This window comes from Ursus maritimus, unplaced genomic scaffold (genome assembly GCF_017311325.1).
Source record: "Ursus maritimus isolate PB19 unplaced genomic scaffold, ASM1731132v1 scaffold_24, whole genome shotgun sequence".
Classification (NCBI taxonomy): Eukaryota; Metazoa; Chordata; class Mammalia; order Carnivora; family Ursidae; genus Ursus; species Ursus maritimus.
Genome location: NW_024424897.1, coordinates 33,631,521 through 33,648,781, shown reverse-complemented (window position 1 = coordinate 33,648,781; position 17,261 = coordinate 33,631,521). Strand labels below are relative to the sequence as shown.

The following is a 17,261-nucleotide window of genomic DNA, read 5'->3' as shown; positions in this document are numbered from 1 at the left end:
TTGAATAAAGATTCTTCACAGGTAAGGGAATGAGCTGTGTATATATGTGGAAGGGAAGTGTTCTAGCAAAGAGAAATGCAAGTGCAAAGACCCTGGAGCAAGAGCTTACTTGACCATAGTCAGGGAACACCAAGGAGCTCAGTATACCTTCTTTAGTGTGGCCTCTTCTCTCCCTTTAGTTGTGGAGTTTGTTCTGTCAGTCTTCAGGTTGACTTCTGGGGTATTTAAGATGATCTGGTAGTTATCTAGTTGTTTTCATCAGACAAGACAAGCCTAGGGTCCTCCTACTCCTCCACCATCTTCTTCTCCCTCTGTCTTGGCATTTTTGTCAAAGATCAGCTCACTGTAAATATGGGGGTTTGTTTCTGGACCTTCAATTCTATTTGTCTATATTATGCCAGTACAACACAGTTCTGATTATTGTAGCATTGCAACAATTTTGAAGCTGAGAACTGCCAGTTCTCCAATTTTGTACTTTTTCAAGATTTTTGTGACTATTCTTGGCTTCTTTCAATTTCCCTGTGAATTTTAGGATTAGCTTCTCAATTTCTGCAGGAAATCCAGCTGGTATTTTGGGATTGCACTAAATCTCTGTAGATCAATTTGGGGAAATGTTGCTATCTTAACAATAAGGCTTCTAATCCGTCATCATAGAATTCTTCCATTTATTCAAAATTTTCTTTCAACAATGTTTTGTAGCTTTCAGAGTACAAGTCTTGTACTTCTTTTGTTAAAGTTACCACTAAGTAACTTATTCTTTTTGATTTTATGGCAAATGAAAATTTTTAAATTTATTTTTATTGAAATACAGTTGATATACAATTTTACATTAGTTTCAGGTTTACAGCATAGTGATTTAACAAGTCTCTAAATTATGCTTATGACAAATGTAGCCACTTTTTGTCACAACACTATTACAATATGTAAATGGCACTTCTTAATTTCATTTTTGGATTGTTTATTCCCACTGTATACAAAGTGATTGATTTTTGTATGCTGAATGTTTGTTGTAACTTATTGCATCTGTTTATTAGCTCTAACAGTTATATTTTATAGATATAGGATTTCCATGTAGAGTATCATGTCATTTGCAAATTTTAAAATAATTTTATTTCTTTTCCAATCCAAATACTTTTTTTTTTTTTTTTGGCTAATTGCCCCATGTAGAACCTCTAATACAATATTTAATACAAGTGGTGAGAGTGGACACCCTTATCTTGTTATCAAACAAACCAGGGCAAATTTTCAGTCTTTCACCATTAAGATGTTAACTACAGGTTTGTCACAGATGCCCTTCTATTTCTACTATCTTGAGTGTTTCATCATGAAAATGTGTTAGATATTGTCAAATGCTTTTTTTCTCCTCTTTGAGATCATGTGGTTTTGTATTTTATTCTACTAATATGGTATATTACATTGATTGATTTTAGTTGGACCAACAAAATTGGTTGGATGTTGAACCAACCTTGTAATCCCAGGATAAATCCCACTTGGTCATTGTGTATAATCCTTTAGTAAGTTGCTGGATTCAGTTTTCTACTTTTCTGTTGAGGATTTTTGCACCTATACCCATAAGAGATATTGCTGTGTAGTTTTCTTTCTTGTGATGTCTTTGACTGGTTTTGGTAACAGGCAATACTGGCCTCATAGAATACGATGATACATGTTTGCCCTTCTACTTTTTTTTTTTTTTTAAAGATTTTATTTATTTATTTATTTGACAGAGATAGAGACAGCCAGTGAGAGAGGGAACACAAGCAGGGGGAGTGGGAGAGGAAGAAGCAGGCTCATAGCAGAAGAGCCTGATGTGGGGCTCGATCCCATAACGCCGGGATCACGCCCTGAGCCGAAGGCAGACGCTTAACCGCTGTGCCACCCAGGCGCCCCTGCCCTTCTACTTTTCATAAGTTTGTAAAGGACTGGTGTTAATCCTTCTTTAAATATTTGCTAGAACTCACCAGTGAAGGCCTGAGCTTTCCTTTGTGGGAAATTTTCTGATTACTAATTCTTCTATTTTTCACTTTTATAGATCTATTCAGATCTTTTTCTTGTTGCGTCAGTTTCAGTAGCTTGCATTTTTCTATGAATTTGCCCATCCTACCTAAGTTATGTAATTTGTTGTCATGAGCCATTCTCTTATAATGTTTTATATTTCTATAAGGTTGGTAGCAACATCCCCTCTTTCATTCCTAATTTTAGTAATTTAAGTCCTTTTTGTATTTTTCTCTTGGTCAGTTTAGTTAAAGGTTATCCATTTTCTTTATCTTTCCAAAGAACTTTTATTATCCTTATTTTTTTTCTACTGAATATTCTATTCTCTCTCCTTTATTTCCACTCTAGTATCTGTTATCCTTTTGATCTGCTTGCCTTGGGCTTGGCTTGTCCTTCTTTTTCTAATTCCTGAAGGCAGGAGGTTAGATAACTATTTCAGATTTTTCTTTAAAAAAAAATATAGGCATTTACAACTATAAATTTCTCTATGAGCAATGCTTTCATTTTATCTTCAAACTTTGTACACTGTGTTTTCATTTTCACTCATCACAAGGTATTTTCTAGTTTTTCTTATGATTTCTTCTTGGATCCATTGGTTAAGAATGTGTTCTTTAATTTCCACATATTTATGCGTTTCCCATTTTTTTCTTATAGATTTTAGATTATTAGATTTCCAGTTTCATTACACTGAGATCATAAAAGATATTTGCTATGATTTTAGCCATTTAAAATTTATTGGAGACTGATTTTATAGACTAACATATAGTCTATCTTGAAGAATGTGCCACATGCACCTTAGGAGGGTGGAGTGTAATAGATATGTTAGGTTTATAACTGTTGGGTTATAGTGTTCAAGACTCCATTTGATTGATTTTCTAATTGTTCTATTATTGAAAGTAGGGTAACAAAGTATCCAACAATTTAACGGTTGAATTGTCTATTTCTGACAGTTTTTGCTACATACGAGTTCGGATCCTTGTGTTAGTTACACACATGTGTATATGTTGCATAGTTGAATGTTACATATTCTTGATGAAGTGAAAATTTATTATAGGATATTTATTGTCTCGGGATGCCTGGGTGGCTCAGTTGGTTAAGCATCTGCCTTCGGGGTCGCATGGGTGGCTCAGTCATTAAGCGTCTGCCTTTGGACAAGGTCATGATCCCAGGGTTCTGGGATTGAGTCCTGCATCAGACTCCTTGCTCAGTGGGGAGCCTGCTTCTCCCTCTGCCTGCTGTTCATTCACTCTCTCGGACAAATAAATAAATAAAATCTTTTAAAAAAAGGAATATTTATTGTCTCTATTAACAATTTTTGTCTTAAAGTCTATTTTGTCTGATATCAGTATAATCAACCAGCTTGCTTTTGTTTACTGTTTGCATAGTAAGTCTTTTCCCATCTGTGAACCTTAATCTATTTGTGTGTGTGTATGTGTGTTTGTGTGCTTGAGTGTTTCTCTTATAGGCAGCATATAGTTGGGTCATGTTTTTTTTTTTTTTTAAATCGGGGTTGAGGGATGGAGCCCCATGTCAGGTTTCGCCCTCAGCACAGAGTCTGCTTGGGATTCTCTCCCCCTCTCCCAACTCTTCTTGCTTGTGCTTTCTCTCTCTAAAATAAATAAATCTTTTAAAAAATAAAGTTTTATTTATTTATTAGAGAGAGAGAGCGAGAGAAGGAGAATCCTCAAGCAGACTCCCCACTAAGCATGGAGCCCGACGTGGGGCTCGATCCCAGGATCCTGAGATCATGATCTGAGCTGAAATCAAAAGTCAGATGCTTAACCGACTGAGCCACCCTGGCACCCCCTGTGCGCAATAGGTATTTTTATGTATCATATTAACTTCTTGTTATTTCTTATTATTTTGAGTTATTTTCTTCCTGGCTGCTTTAATTAACACTTTAACTTATAACAATCTAACATGGATTAATACCAACAATTTCAATAGTATACAAAAATGTTGCTCCTATATAATTCTGTTCCTTCCCCCCCATCTTTGTGTTATTACTGTAATATAAATTACCTCTTTATACATTGTATGCCTGTACGGAAAAGAGGTAACAGCACACCAAACTGCTTATCCCTACAGAGGCTTGCATACAAGGTAGATTTTGGTGTTTCGGAACTTAGATTTCAGGAGGGTTCCAATCATTTACTGATAAAAGATGCTCCCTGTGTTTAAAATGTTTGTGCAAACAATGATTAATGCTGAACATCTGCTTTGTTTCTTTTTTTTTTTTGTTAAAGATTTTTATTTATTTGAGAGAGAGAGAGAGAGCGTGAGCGCACAGAGGGAGAGTGAGAAGTAGGATCCCCACTGAGCAGGGAGCCTGACACGGGGCTCGATCCCAGCACCTTGGGATCATGACCTGAGCTGAAGGCAGATGCTTAACCAACTGAGCCACCCAGGCACCCCATCCTGCTTTATTTCTAAGAGGTTGGACTTTGGGGAAATGCTAGGCAGAGGCTGTCTATCTGAACAGACCCAAATAAAAACACTGGGTCCTGAGTCTTTAATGAGCTCTCCTAATTGGCACATACCATTGCTGGGAATTAAGTGTGTTCCATATGACTCCACTGAGAGAAAAGCCTTAGAAGCTTTTGCCTGCTTTCCCCTAGACTTTGCCCATGTGCCTATTCTCTTTGCTGATTTTGCTTCATATTCTTTCAATGTAATAGATCCTATATATGCATACGACTACATGATGAATGTGTTCCTGCTCCTAGTGAATTACTGAACCTGTGGTGGTTTAGGGAATCCCCAAGACAATGCCTATCACCAAATATTTAAAATGATTGCTTTATGCAGTTGTTTTAAAAATCAAATAGGATAAAAGGAGTATAAAATACATTTATATTGTTTTTTATATTTATCTATGAAATTACTTTTATGAATGCTCTTTATCTCTTCATATGGATATGTGACTGCCTAGTGTTTTTTCATTTCAACCCGAAAAGGATCCCCTGTAGTATTTCTGGTGGGACAAGTTTTCTGGACATTAATTCTCTCAGTTTTTGTTTATTTGGGAATGTCTTACTTTCTCTTTCACTTTTGAAGGATAGTTTTTTTTTACATATAATAGACTTTGTTGACAGTCTTTTTCTTTAAATATGTCCATTGCCTTCTGCTCTCCATAGTTTTCAGTAAGAAATATGCTAAAATTATTATTTTTTTAATGTTTTTTTATTATGTTAGTCACCATACAGTACCTCCCCGGTTTCCGATATGAAGTTCGATGATTCATTAGTTGCATATAACACCCAGTGCACCATGCAATATGTGCCCTCCTTACTACCCATCACCGGTCTATCCCATTCCCCCACCCCCCTCCCCTCTGAGGCCCTCAGTTTGTTTCTTAGTCCATAGTCTCTCATGTTTCATTCCCCCTTCTGATTACCCCCCCCTTCTTTATCCCTTTCTTCCCCTACGATCTTCCTAGTTCTTATATTCCATAGATGAGAGAAATCATATGATATTTGTCTTTCTCTGCTTGACTTATTTCACTTAGCATTATCTCCTCCAGTGCCGTCCATGTTGCAGCAAATGTTGAGAATTCGTTCTTTCTGATGAAATATGCTAAAATTATTGAGGATGTCTTATGAGTTGTTTTCTCTTGCTGTTTTCTGGATTCTCTTTGTCTTTTAGCAGTTTGATTAGGACATGTCTACATATCTTTGATTTTAAATTACTTCGAATTTGCTGGTTTTCTTAGATGTGCAGATGAATGTTTTTCATCAAATTTGGCAAGTTTACAGCCTTTATTTCTTCAACTAATCTTTCTGTTCTTTTCTCTCTCATCTCTCCTTCTAAGACTCCCATTATGTGTACATTGGTGTGCTTGTCTGGGTCCTACAAGTCCCTGAGGCTATGTTCATTATTCTTCATTCTTTTCCTTTCTATATCTCAGACTGGATAATTTCATTTGACTTACCTTTAAGTGAACGGATTCTTCTTCCTGCTTAAAACTGCTGTTGAGTTAACTCTAATGAATTTTTCATTTCAGTTACTGAAATTTTCAAATCTGGAATTTTCATTAAGTTCTTTTAAAAAAATCTATCTTGGGGCGCCTGGGTGGCGCAGTCGTTAAGCGTCTGCCTTCGGCTCAGGGCGTGATCCCGGCGTTCTGGGATCGAGCCCCACATCAGGCTCCTTTGCTGAGAGCCTGCTTCTTCCTCTCCCACTCCCCCTGCTTGTGTTCCCTCTCTCGCTGGCTGTCTCTGTCAAATAAATAAATAAAATCTTTAAAAAAAATCTATCTTATTATTGATTCTATCTTCTTTTTAAAAACTCTATTTGGTGAGACATCATTTTCATAGTTTCCTATAGCTCTTTAGACATTATTTCCTTAGTTCTCTGGCTTATTTAAAATAAGTTTATATACTAACTACAATGTCTGGACTACCTTAGGGACACTTTCTATTGATTGCTTTTCCCATGTGTATGGGACATCCATTTTTCTTTCTTTGCAGATGTCATAATTTTTGTTGAAAAAAGTGCATTTTAAATAATACAATGTGGCAACTGTAGCATTCAGATTCTTCCCTCTGCTCAAGGATTTTTGTTGTTGCTGTTGTGACTTTCTAAAAATAATTCTTACGCTGTTTAGTTAGCTTATTATTTGGCCCAAATTCAGTCATCATCTCAGGATGCTGTGAAATTAAACAACTAATTGCCTGGGTGAGCTCCTAGTCAGGTCATATAAAGATAGCCTTGTGAATGGGGTCTTCTAGGAAATTACCAGACAGGTTCCATAATGATAATTCTCAAGGAATAAGTTCCAGCCCTCCCAGTGGCTGGCAGATTGCTGGCTTTCACCATGATTTAAAACTACTGTGAACTTGAAGAGAGGGAATGGGAATTGGGCAAGTGAAAATCCCACAACATTCACTGTTCTTAAGGAGATTCAGCCATTTTCATGAATAAATGTTTCCTGGAATGTTGTAAACTGGTGAATTTACAGTTTTGAAAAAGTTGATTCTAATTATTTAGCCTGTTTTCTCATTCCTTTGTTAGAGAATTTTGAGGTCTTTACTCTGAAAATTTTTGCACATCTCACCCAATTTGCTAATATTTTGTTAAGAATATTTTCACCTATTGTTTTGACAGATATTGGTCTGTAGTTTTCTTTCTTGTTTTTATATTGTCTTCACTTAGTTTTGGTAGGATAGTGCTGGCCTCATAAAATGAATTGGGAAAAGCTTTATCATCTATTTTTAAAAAGATTTTATTTATTTATTTGAGAGAGAGAGAGAGAGTGAGGGAGAGAGAGAATGGGGGGGGGCAGAGGAAGAGGGAGAAACAGACTCCCCACTTAGCAGGGAGCCCAATGCAGGGCTTGATTACAGGACCCTGAGATCATGACCGGAGCCAAAGGCAGAGGCTTAACCAACTGAGCCACCCAGGTGCTCCATAGATCTATTTTCTAGTAGAGATCAAAGGGAATTGGTGCTATTCTTTAAATGTTTGGTAATATTTATCAGTGAACCCATCTATATGATTTTTTTCAAACTAAAATTAAGTTTCTTTACTAGACAGAGGATTGACTATTCAGGTTATCTTTTTCATCTTCAGTGAGTTTGGTACTTTGTGGGTTTGAGGGAATTGGTCTATTTCATCTAAGTTGCTGAATGTATGCATATAGTATAGTTTTTTCCATATTATCTTTTTAACATCTGCAGAGTGTATAGTAATATGACTTCTTTTATTCCAGAGATTGGTAATTTGGGGCTTTCCTTTTTTTCTTTGTCAGTTACCTAGAGATTTATCAATTCCATTTACCTTTTTAAAATCAATTTTTTAGGGGCACCTGGATGTTGCAGTGAGTTGAGCATCTAGACTCTTGGTTTCGGCTCAGGTCATGATCTCAGGAAAGTGAGATCAAGCCCTGTGTTGGGCTCCACACTCAGCTGGGAGTCTGCTTGAAAGTCTCTCTTCCTCTGCCCCTCCCACTTGTGCTCACTCTCTCTCTCAAATAAATAAATCTTCTAAAAAAATAAAATCAACTTTCTTTTTTAAGATTTTATTTATTTACTTGACAGAGAGAGAGACAGCCAGTGAGAGAGGGAACACAAGCAGGGGGAGTGGGAGAGGAAGAAGCAGGCTTCCAGCGGAGCATGGAGCCCGATGCGGGGCTCAATCCCAGGGACCTGGGATCACGCCCTGAGCTGAAGGAAGACGCTCAACAACTGAGCCACCCAGGCGCCCCCAACTTTTTAATTCTTAGTTGCACTGATTTCCTTTGTTTTCAAATTCATTTATTTATACTCTTATCTTTATTATTTTCTTTTTTTGTTTGCTTTGTATTTATTTTGCTTTTCTTCTCCTAGCTTAAAGTAGAAGCTTATTGATTTGAGACCTTTCTTGTTTTTGAAAATAAGCATTTAATGATAGAAATTTCCCACTGAGTGCTGCTATAGATGCAGCCTACATATTTAGATATATTTTCATTTTTGATTTGCTCAAAATATTTTCTAATTTTCCAAGACTTTCTGCTTTACCTATGAATTATATAGAAGTATGGTTTTCTAAAAAAAGATTTATTTATTAATTTTAGAGGGTGAGGGCATAGGGAGACGGAGAATGAGTCTTAAGCAGACTCTGCACTAAGTGTGGAGTCTGACATAGGGCTCGATCCCATGACCCTGAGATTATAACCTGAGCCAAAACCAAGAGTTGGATGCCCAACTGACTGTGTCACCCAGGTGCCACTAGAAGTAGGTTTTTAGTATGATTTCACTCATATGTGGAATTTAAGAAAATGGATGAACATACAGGAGGGGAAAAAAGAGAGAGGAAGAAACAAATCATGAGAAACTCTTAACTATAGAGAACAAATGGGGGGGCTGATGGAGGGAGGAGGATGGGGGATGGGATAGATGGATGATGGATATTAAGAAAGGCACTTGTTATGATGAGCACTTGGTGTTATGTGTAAATGATGAACCTCTGAGCTCTACTCCTGAAGCCAATATTGAACTGTATGTCAACAAATTATAATTCAAATTAAAAATTAAAAAATTTTAAAAATTTAAATTACTAGACATTTATTGTAAAAAAATACATGTTTTTAATTTCCAAGTATTTGGGCATTTTTTTTCTGTCAAGTGTTACTGATTTCTAATATAATTCTTTAATTACATTTTAGTCAGAGAACACACTAGGATTCCAATTCTTTTAAAAAATGTAAAGTTCATCATCCAGGATATGGTCTATATTGATAAATGTTCCTTGTGCACTTGGAAAAAATGTTTACTCTAACATTGTTGCATGGAGTGCTCTATAATGTCAATTCAATCCAGCTGGTTAATAACATTGTTCAAGTCTTCTGTATCTTTATTGGTTTTCTAACTATTCCTTCTATCTATTAATGAGAGAGGAAATGAAATCTTCAACTACACTTGCGGATTTATCTATTTCTCTATTCGGATTTGTTATTGCATCATATATTCTGTAGCTCTGTTTTTAGGTGCATACACATTAAGGATTATTGTATCTTATTGGTAAATTGACCCTTTCATCATTTTATAATTTTCATTTTTAATACTCCACTAATACTCTTTGCTCTGAACTCTACTGTGTCTGATATTAATATAGCTACTCCAGAAAGTTCAACTGTACTTTGAATTCTAGTCTTCTTCCCAAATCTGCCTGCCACTATTTACTTTTCACAGTACTCAAATAGGTGTTCCATGCAGTCTGTCTAGGTTTTTAAGACAGTATGTAGTATGCTTACTCCATCTTATCTAGAGTTGAAACCTTCTATTTTTTAAAAGTTAATTTTAACTTTGTAAATTTTAATTTTTAATTAAATACACAAGCATAGTTTAAAATTCAAATAATAGTACAGTAGTTATAATTAAAAAAAACCCAGAATTCTCTTTTACCTATGTACACCCTATTTCCAATTCCCAATCCTCAGAAACAATTCCCTTAAATACATTGTAGTCCTACTCATTTACCTCCATGTTTTTAAATAACTTTTAGAACTACTACTTCTTGATCTTTAACCTTTACACATTATGTATTGATTCTTCCTATAGAAGATGTTTATTCTCTTACATCACTCATACTTCATCACCTCTTCATTTTCCTAATGGTCATACCACAATTCTCGTGTAATCAATATTCAGTAGATTACCATTTACAGGTGTTACATTGTACACTATGATTACATTTTCTTTCTTGTACAAGACTTTTTGGTTTGCCCTAGAGCTAATAACTGTCTCTCTCCTTTTTTGCTTTTCCATGTATTCTATCATTAATTCCCAAACTTTACCATAGCTGTAAAAATTCTCAGTATGTTCAAAATCCATCTTCAGAAACCAACTATGGGACTGCAACAACTTCAGAAACTAGATGGGACTGCTGCACAGCTGTCATCCCAGAGCTTCCCTTCCTAATTTGAGAATTCTCTTTTCCTCTATTCTGGGTTGGAACTCCAGGTTCCTGCAACCTTGATATTTCTCTGTCTGAATTTTCTCTTATTTGAGGAAGCATTTCTTCCAGTAGCATCCTAAGAAAGTGTGCATTTGAAGCCAATGTTTTAGGTCTTTTTTTTTTTTTTAAGATTTATTTATTTATTTGTCAGAAATAGAGAGGAAGGGAGAGAGAGAGAGAGAGAGAGCAAGAACAGGGGGAGTGGCCGGCAAAGGGAGAAGCAGGCTCCTCGCTGAGCAAGGAGCCTGATGTGGAACTTGACTCCAGAACCCTGGGATCACGACCTGAGCCAAAGGCAGATGCTTAACTGACTGAGCCACCCAGGTGTCCCTAATGTTTTAGGTTCTTTGCATATTGAAGGTTTTATTCTATCTTATAGCTTATTGATGGTTTGAGTTGTATAGAACTTAAATTGCAAGTCAAAATTTCCCTCAAAAATTTGAAGATAATTTAAAACTGTCATCTAGCTTCTAATGTTGCTTTTTAAGGAGTCTCAATTGTGATTTCATGTCTTTTGTATGAGACCTGTTTTCCTTCTCTCTGGAACATTCTAGGACTTTTTGTTTATCTCAGGTACTTTGAAACTGCACAGTGAGGTGCTTTGTAGCCTTTCTCCCTTTACTGGTGCTTGGGTGGGCACCCTTAATCAGGAAATTATGCTCTTCAATTCTGAGCATTTTTCTTGAATTATTTCTTGGATAGGTTTAAGTTCTTCCATATTTTCTTTCTTCTATATTTCTTCTATATTTTCTCTGGTTTCTTCCTATAGATCTCCTTTTTATCAGAAGTTGCCTCTTGCATACTGATCTTTAAATTTTCTCTCTTTGTTGCTTTGACCTTGGAAATTTCAATTTTATCTTCTGAGCCCAATTCTGCATTTAAAATTTGCTATCATGTTAATGCTTGGAAACTTTTCTTAAAATAAATCTGTTCTTATTTCATGGAGGAAATATCTTACCCTCTATGGATAAGGGATTGGCTAACTAAGTCCACACAGGAAATCTGGACCATATCTTGTTTTTGTATAGCCCACAAGGCAGGAATGGTATTCACATGTTTAAGAGGGTCAAAGAAAAATTAAAGAAGAATATGGGTGCAGATTGTACATGGCCCAAAAAACCTAAAGTATGTATTGTCCACTGCTTTACAGAAAAAATTTGAGCAACCTCTGTTCTTTTACACAGACACCTGACCAAAAGAACAGTCAACCTCTGTTCTATTGCACTGTTTCTCTTTTCTACAAGTTCTTCCACCCTGTTGTTGGTGGTGGTGATATAGTTTTGCTATTGTTTTGGTTTGTATTTTTCATGTTATGGACTTTTTGTGATTATCTGGTGATCAAGCTTTGCACTTATGTAACAGTAAAGTATTAAAACTTTGATCAGTAGCTCTGCCTACTTGGGTGTGGCTTATATACTGGGAAGCTTTGCCAGAGTGAGGTACTTTGGTAGGAACAGGACCACTTTGCTACTATCTGTAGGTCTTTATTCATGAGGTAATTAGTATCCCTAGATATGACTACTGTACTTTCCTGCCTTGGAGATATAAGATTGATTTTAAGCCTATTCAAAGCTGAGAAGAAAAGGGGATAGAGTTCTCATATTCCATAAACAGATTTTCTTAACCCCCATCTTTAATACATCATTAGCTATACCTGCAGCTGAAGAATATATAAATTCTCTAATACAATCTTTTCAGAGAGTAAGTTTGAGTGGGCGATGGGACTGTCTATTTACAGTAACTTGCAATCAATTCTTTTGTGATTAATCCTACTTTAAATGATACTTTAGAGTGTCCCCACGTCCTAAGCTTTTCCATGCCTGAATCCGAAGAATCTTGTTGGCTTTCACGACAGCTTTTTTTTTTGCTTGCTAAGTCACTCAATCATTCATCTGTTCTCCAGTGTTCAAAATTTGCTGACATCTCATCTGTTAGTGCCCCCTCCTCCATTCTTTTTAACTTTGTAATTTTGGCATTTTTATCATTTTTATTCCTTTAGTTTTGTGGACTTTTGAGAGGGGTGAAGATTAATATAAATGTTTGATTTTTCCAGAGATTTAAAACAATCTAAATTTTATATGACATTTTTTTGATATTGTTTTAAAGTAACTCCTAGGTTCTGAGGCATCAGACCACAAAATTAGGCAGGATAGGAAGATGGATATTGCCAATATTATAGACCAGTGTTGAAAATTAATGGAAAGTCAGGATGCCACTATTTTTTATTCCATTTTGGTTTACTTTAAAGTGTTCTATGGTAGAAGGGCATTTAAGTTACTAAAACAGTTCAGAGAAAAGAATTTCACCTTTTCTTTTTTCCATTGTTTTCATTCTGCCTTGTTCAAATGAATTATGCCCACTTGAGAAAAGATTATACTTTCAGTAAAGGAGACCCGTTAGGAAACTCATAGTGCAGTTGTAACCTGGTCACAAAACCATCTGGTACATTCCCGAAGGCTGTTATTACATTTCATGGACTTATATTACTTCAAATACTCTAACAGTCCCATGTGGGCATAAAAAAAAAGATTTTTTTTTAAACTCAATTTGTTTCTGCTTACTTTAGACCTTCTAGACTTATCCCTTATAAGAAGACTGCCTGATTGTAAGTACATTTTATGTCAATCGATATACATTATGAGTTTTATCAAGTGATGTAAAACATTCACTTAATTTTTAAATGAGTATTTCTTTGTAATGAAAAGTTGCTACTTGTTGATACGGTTTCCCTGAAAAATCAATACAATGACAGTTGGGCTATCAATTTTTAAATTAATAATAATAAAATATAAAAACTTCAGTACTGTATATCAATGTTACAAACAAATGTTTTTTTAATGAAATTCTAGAAAAGTATGATTTGAAGCTTAGATGCTCTCTGGCCAACATGGTATAGTGGGGAAAGCACTAAACCCACTATTTTTCACAAATTCAACAAGTATTTATTGAGCATCCATGACCCAAGCTGAGGCATAGTTGGTTGCTGAGAATGTAAAATATATGTTTAGGGAAGGAGACAGATAATATACAGATTATTACAATACAATGAGATATATGTGTAACAGAGATAATGTATAAACTACTATGGGTTTCCTAAGGAGTAAATAACTAGTTGGAAAAGTAAAAAGAAATCTTCATAAAAGACATGACCTTCAACTAGGTTTTGATTGGTAAACTTGCCAAATGAATGATCTGATAGCTTGTATGCCAAAGCAGAGAGTAGTGAAAGGATATGGTATGTTTAACAGTAAAATGTTTTATGTGTAACAGTGAGAGCTTTACAGGATAAATGTAGATTCTAAGGATGAAAAAGCAGGTCTTGAGGTTTTAAACGTAGGTGAGGCCAAGATATGAAGGCCCATTTAGTAGTTATGTGATGTTAGACAAGTAATTTCATCTCTTACAACCTGTTTAATATATGTAGAAAATGTTTATAAATGACAAAGTAGGATATAAATATATTTTTGCTTCAAATGATTTCTTAAAATTCAATGCATTGCCTATATTAAAAGGAAAAAAAATAATAACTGAGGTAAGAATATTTACTGTCCTGAAATTAAGTATAGTGACTAAAAGTCAAGAATTTTAAACAATATTCAGGCTCACCGAGGAACTATTTGCTGAATATTAAAACACAAATACAAAAACACAAAACAGGTCATCAACAGGGAGACACCAAGTAAGCAGATGAAATGCTTCAAGAACAATTTATAATGCAACTTGATGCCAAGTACCAATGCAATTTCTAGGCAGAGAAGGGCAGCAGGTTAACCATATCAGTAGATTAACCATAGAACCGAATCATTTAATTTGAAAGGAAACACCTGCAGAATATCATTTTTAAATGATGGGAAGGGAGTGGGTGATGTGTTCTGGGACTTAAATCCAGCTGTTGTAGTCTTATGTCATTAGCTATCTGTAAATCTGAACTCAAGTGCAATCTAATATGCTTATGTGTAAACAGGTTAATGTGAGTGAATAAGACACTTGAGAAAAACTTAAATTCTGGATTTGGTTAGGTCAGATTACAGTTAGGTGAAGGTCTTTTGGCTGAACAGAAAATATGTCAAATGGTCATGTTTCCATGATTTTATTATTAACCTGTGTTCTTTTATTTTGATTAGATGACTGCCTTACAGCCTCACAGGAAATAATTATTACATGGTTTTTAACTAATTACAATTTCATGAATAGAGAATATAAAATATAAGATTATTAAAAGTCTAAGGATTAAAGTGTTTATAAATTAAATGCTATGTTCTACAACAGGAAAATTATGTTATACAATGGTGATTTAATAACAAGTTCCACAAAGCACAAATCTTAATGGACCAGAATCCTTATGAAAAGAAGTATAATTAAATGTTATTGTTAGTTGGCATTACTTCTTTAGTACCACAAGCTTTTTAAAAATTTTTTTAATTTTATTTTTTAAAAGATGTACTTATTTGAGAGAGAGAGAGCATGCATGTGCGCAGGGGGAGGGACAAGGGTGAGGGAGAATCTCAAACTGACTCCTGGCTGAGCACAGAGCCTGAAGTGGAGCTTGATCCCACAACTGAGATCATGACCTGAGCTGAAACCAAGAGTCAGATGTTCAACCAACTGAGCCACCCAGGTGTCCCCAAAAGCATGGTTTCTTTTAACTCCTCTTGAATGGTTTGCTTAATACCCATAAAATCATCATCTATGTTCTGATGTTCACAAGATAAAACTTTTACCGTTTGGTGGTGAACTTCTATAAACATTTACTGAGTACCTCTTCTGTGTGACATTCATTGTTCGATCAATCATAAATCTTCTTTAAACTTTACCAAATTTTGAGGTTTTAGGGTTTCATTTATTCCACTGATTCTTTTCAGCTTTCACTGTGACATCATTAAAAATATATCAGTTCCTAAGGTTCTAATAAAAGAAAAAGCTATCAAATTTATCCTAAATAGCAGGGCTATCTTTTCTATAGCCCTGGCCATGGATAATATTACAGCAACATTATATTAAATTTCACTTACCTACCTAGGGCCTGGTTTAAGGCCCTATACGCTTGAATTTCATACCACTGACGACCAGGTAAAAGACCTCTCAATTTTGAGTGCTGATCATTGTATTGTCGCTTTAGTTCAACCTAATAATTTAAAAAATATTAAAAATAAATTAAGGCTCATTTAAAAAATCATATTAACTTCTAATATTCTGAACATCATTTTATTAAGGTAAAGAGAGTTTGTTTTCAGTATATCAGTACTAAATTTTCTTCAGTTTCTTTACAACATGTCTATTCAAGGATGCCTGGGTGGCTCATTTGGTTAAGCATCTGCCTTCAGCTCAGGTCATGATCCCAGGGTCCTGGGATCAAGTCCCACATCGGGCTACCTGCTCAGTGGGGAGCCTGCTTCTGCCTCTTCCACCACTCCCCCTATTGTGCTCTCCTTCTCTAACAAATAAAATCTTTAAAAAATAAATTAAAATTAAAAAAAAGTCTGTTGATCCTTACTTTCCCTGAATTCCTCCATGCAACTAATTAATCAGCTGTTTGATTAAATCAAACATTTTATTGAGAAATAATTTACATAGAATAAAATTCACAAATTTTCAATGTATACATACATAAATCTTGACAAATTTATTGTCAGGTAACCACCACTATAACTATAATACAGAATATTTTCAGCACTCCCTAAATTCCTTTTTAGTCTCTCTTTTTCACTGCTGACTTTGTCAACCAATGATCTGCTTTCTGTTTTGCCTTTTCTAGAATTCCTTGTAAATGTTATTATACTGTATGTAATTGTTTGTCTTTTTCATTAAGCATAATGATTTTGGAATTCATTCATGTTGAAACATACATCAGAGGTCCATTTTTTAATATTTATTCAGACTGATAATCTCTGCTTTTTAATTGGGATGTTTAGACCATTCACATTTAATGTAAGTATTATTATGATTTGGGTTTAAATCTACAGCAGCTGAATACACATTCTTCTCAAGTGCACATGAAATATTCTCCAGGATAGAGTATATGTTGGCCACAAAACATGTCTTAAGAAATTTAGGAAGACTGAAATCATATAATGTATCTTTCCCAACAACAGTGATATGAAATTAGAAATCAATAACATGAGGAAAACTGGAATATTCACAAATATGTGGAAATAAATAACACCCAACTGAACAATCAATGGATCAAAGAAGAAAACAGAAGAGAACTCAAAAAGTATCTTGATATAAATGAAAATGGAAACACAACAAATCAAAAATATCAGATGCAGCAAAAGCAGTTGTAAGAGAAAAGTTTATAGTGCTAAACATCTACAGTAAGAAAAAAAAAAAAGATCAATTATATACCAAAAGATTAGATAACCTAGGAGAAATGGATAAATTCCTACAAATATACAACATACCAAGATTAAATCATGAAGAGATAAAAAATCTGAACAGATCTGTAACAAGAAAAATGAAGCAGTAAGAAAAAATCTCTAAACAAAAACAATCCCAGGGCCAGATGTCTTCATTGATGAATTCTATTGAGCATTTAAGGTAGAATGAACAATGTTCCTTCTCAAATGCTTCCAAAATATTGAAGAGAAGGGAAAACTTCCAAAATCATTTTAAGAGGCCAGCACTACTCACATACCAAAGCCAGATAAGGACGCTATAAGAAGAGACAATTACAGGCCTATCACCCTATATGATAAACACTGCTGCAAAAATCCTCAACAAAATATCAGCAAACTAAATTCAACAGCACATTAAAAGAAAGAGACACATGATCAAGTGGGATTTATCCCTGGAATGCAAGGCTCGTTTAACTATACACAAATCAACAAATGTGA

The 17,261-nt window shown here is 35.0% G+C and overlaps 1 protein-coding gene across 1 annotated transcript in view; it reads right to left on the bottom strand.

The window, feature by feature from the left end:
* The window catches only part of BRIP1 (BRCA1 interacting helicase 1), a 179,914-nt gene that overhangs the window by 10,686 nt on the left and 151,967 nt on the right, over positions 1-17,261 (bottom strand). Inside the window, exon 17 of the mRNA XM_040640924.1 lies at positions 15,441-15,553. Coding sequence (XP_040496858.1) covers positions 15,441-15,553 — 113 coding nt within the window. The remainder of the gene's footprint in view (positions 1-15,440; positions 15,554-17,261) is intronic.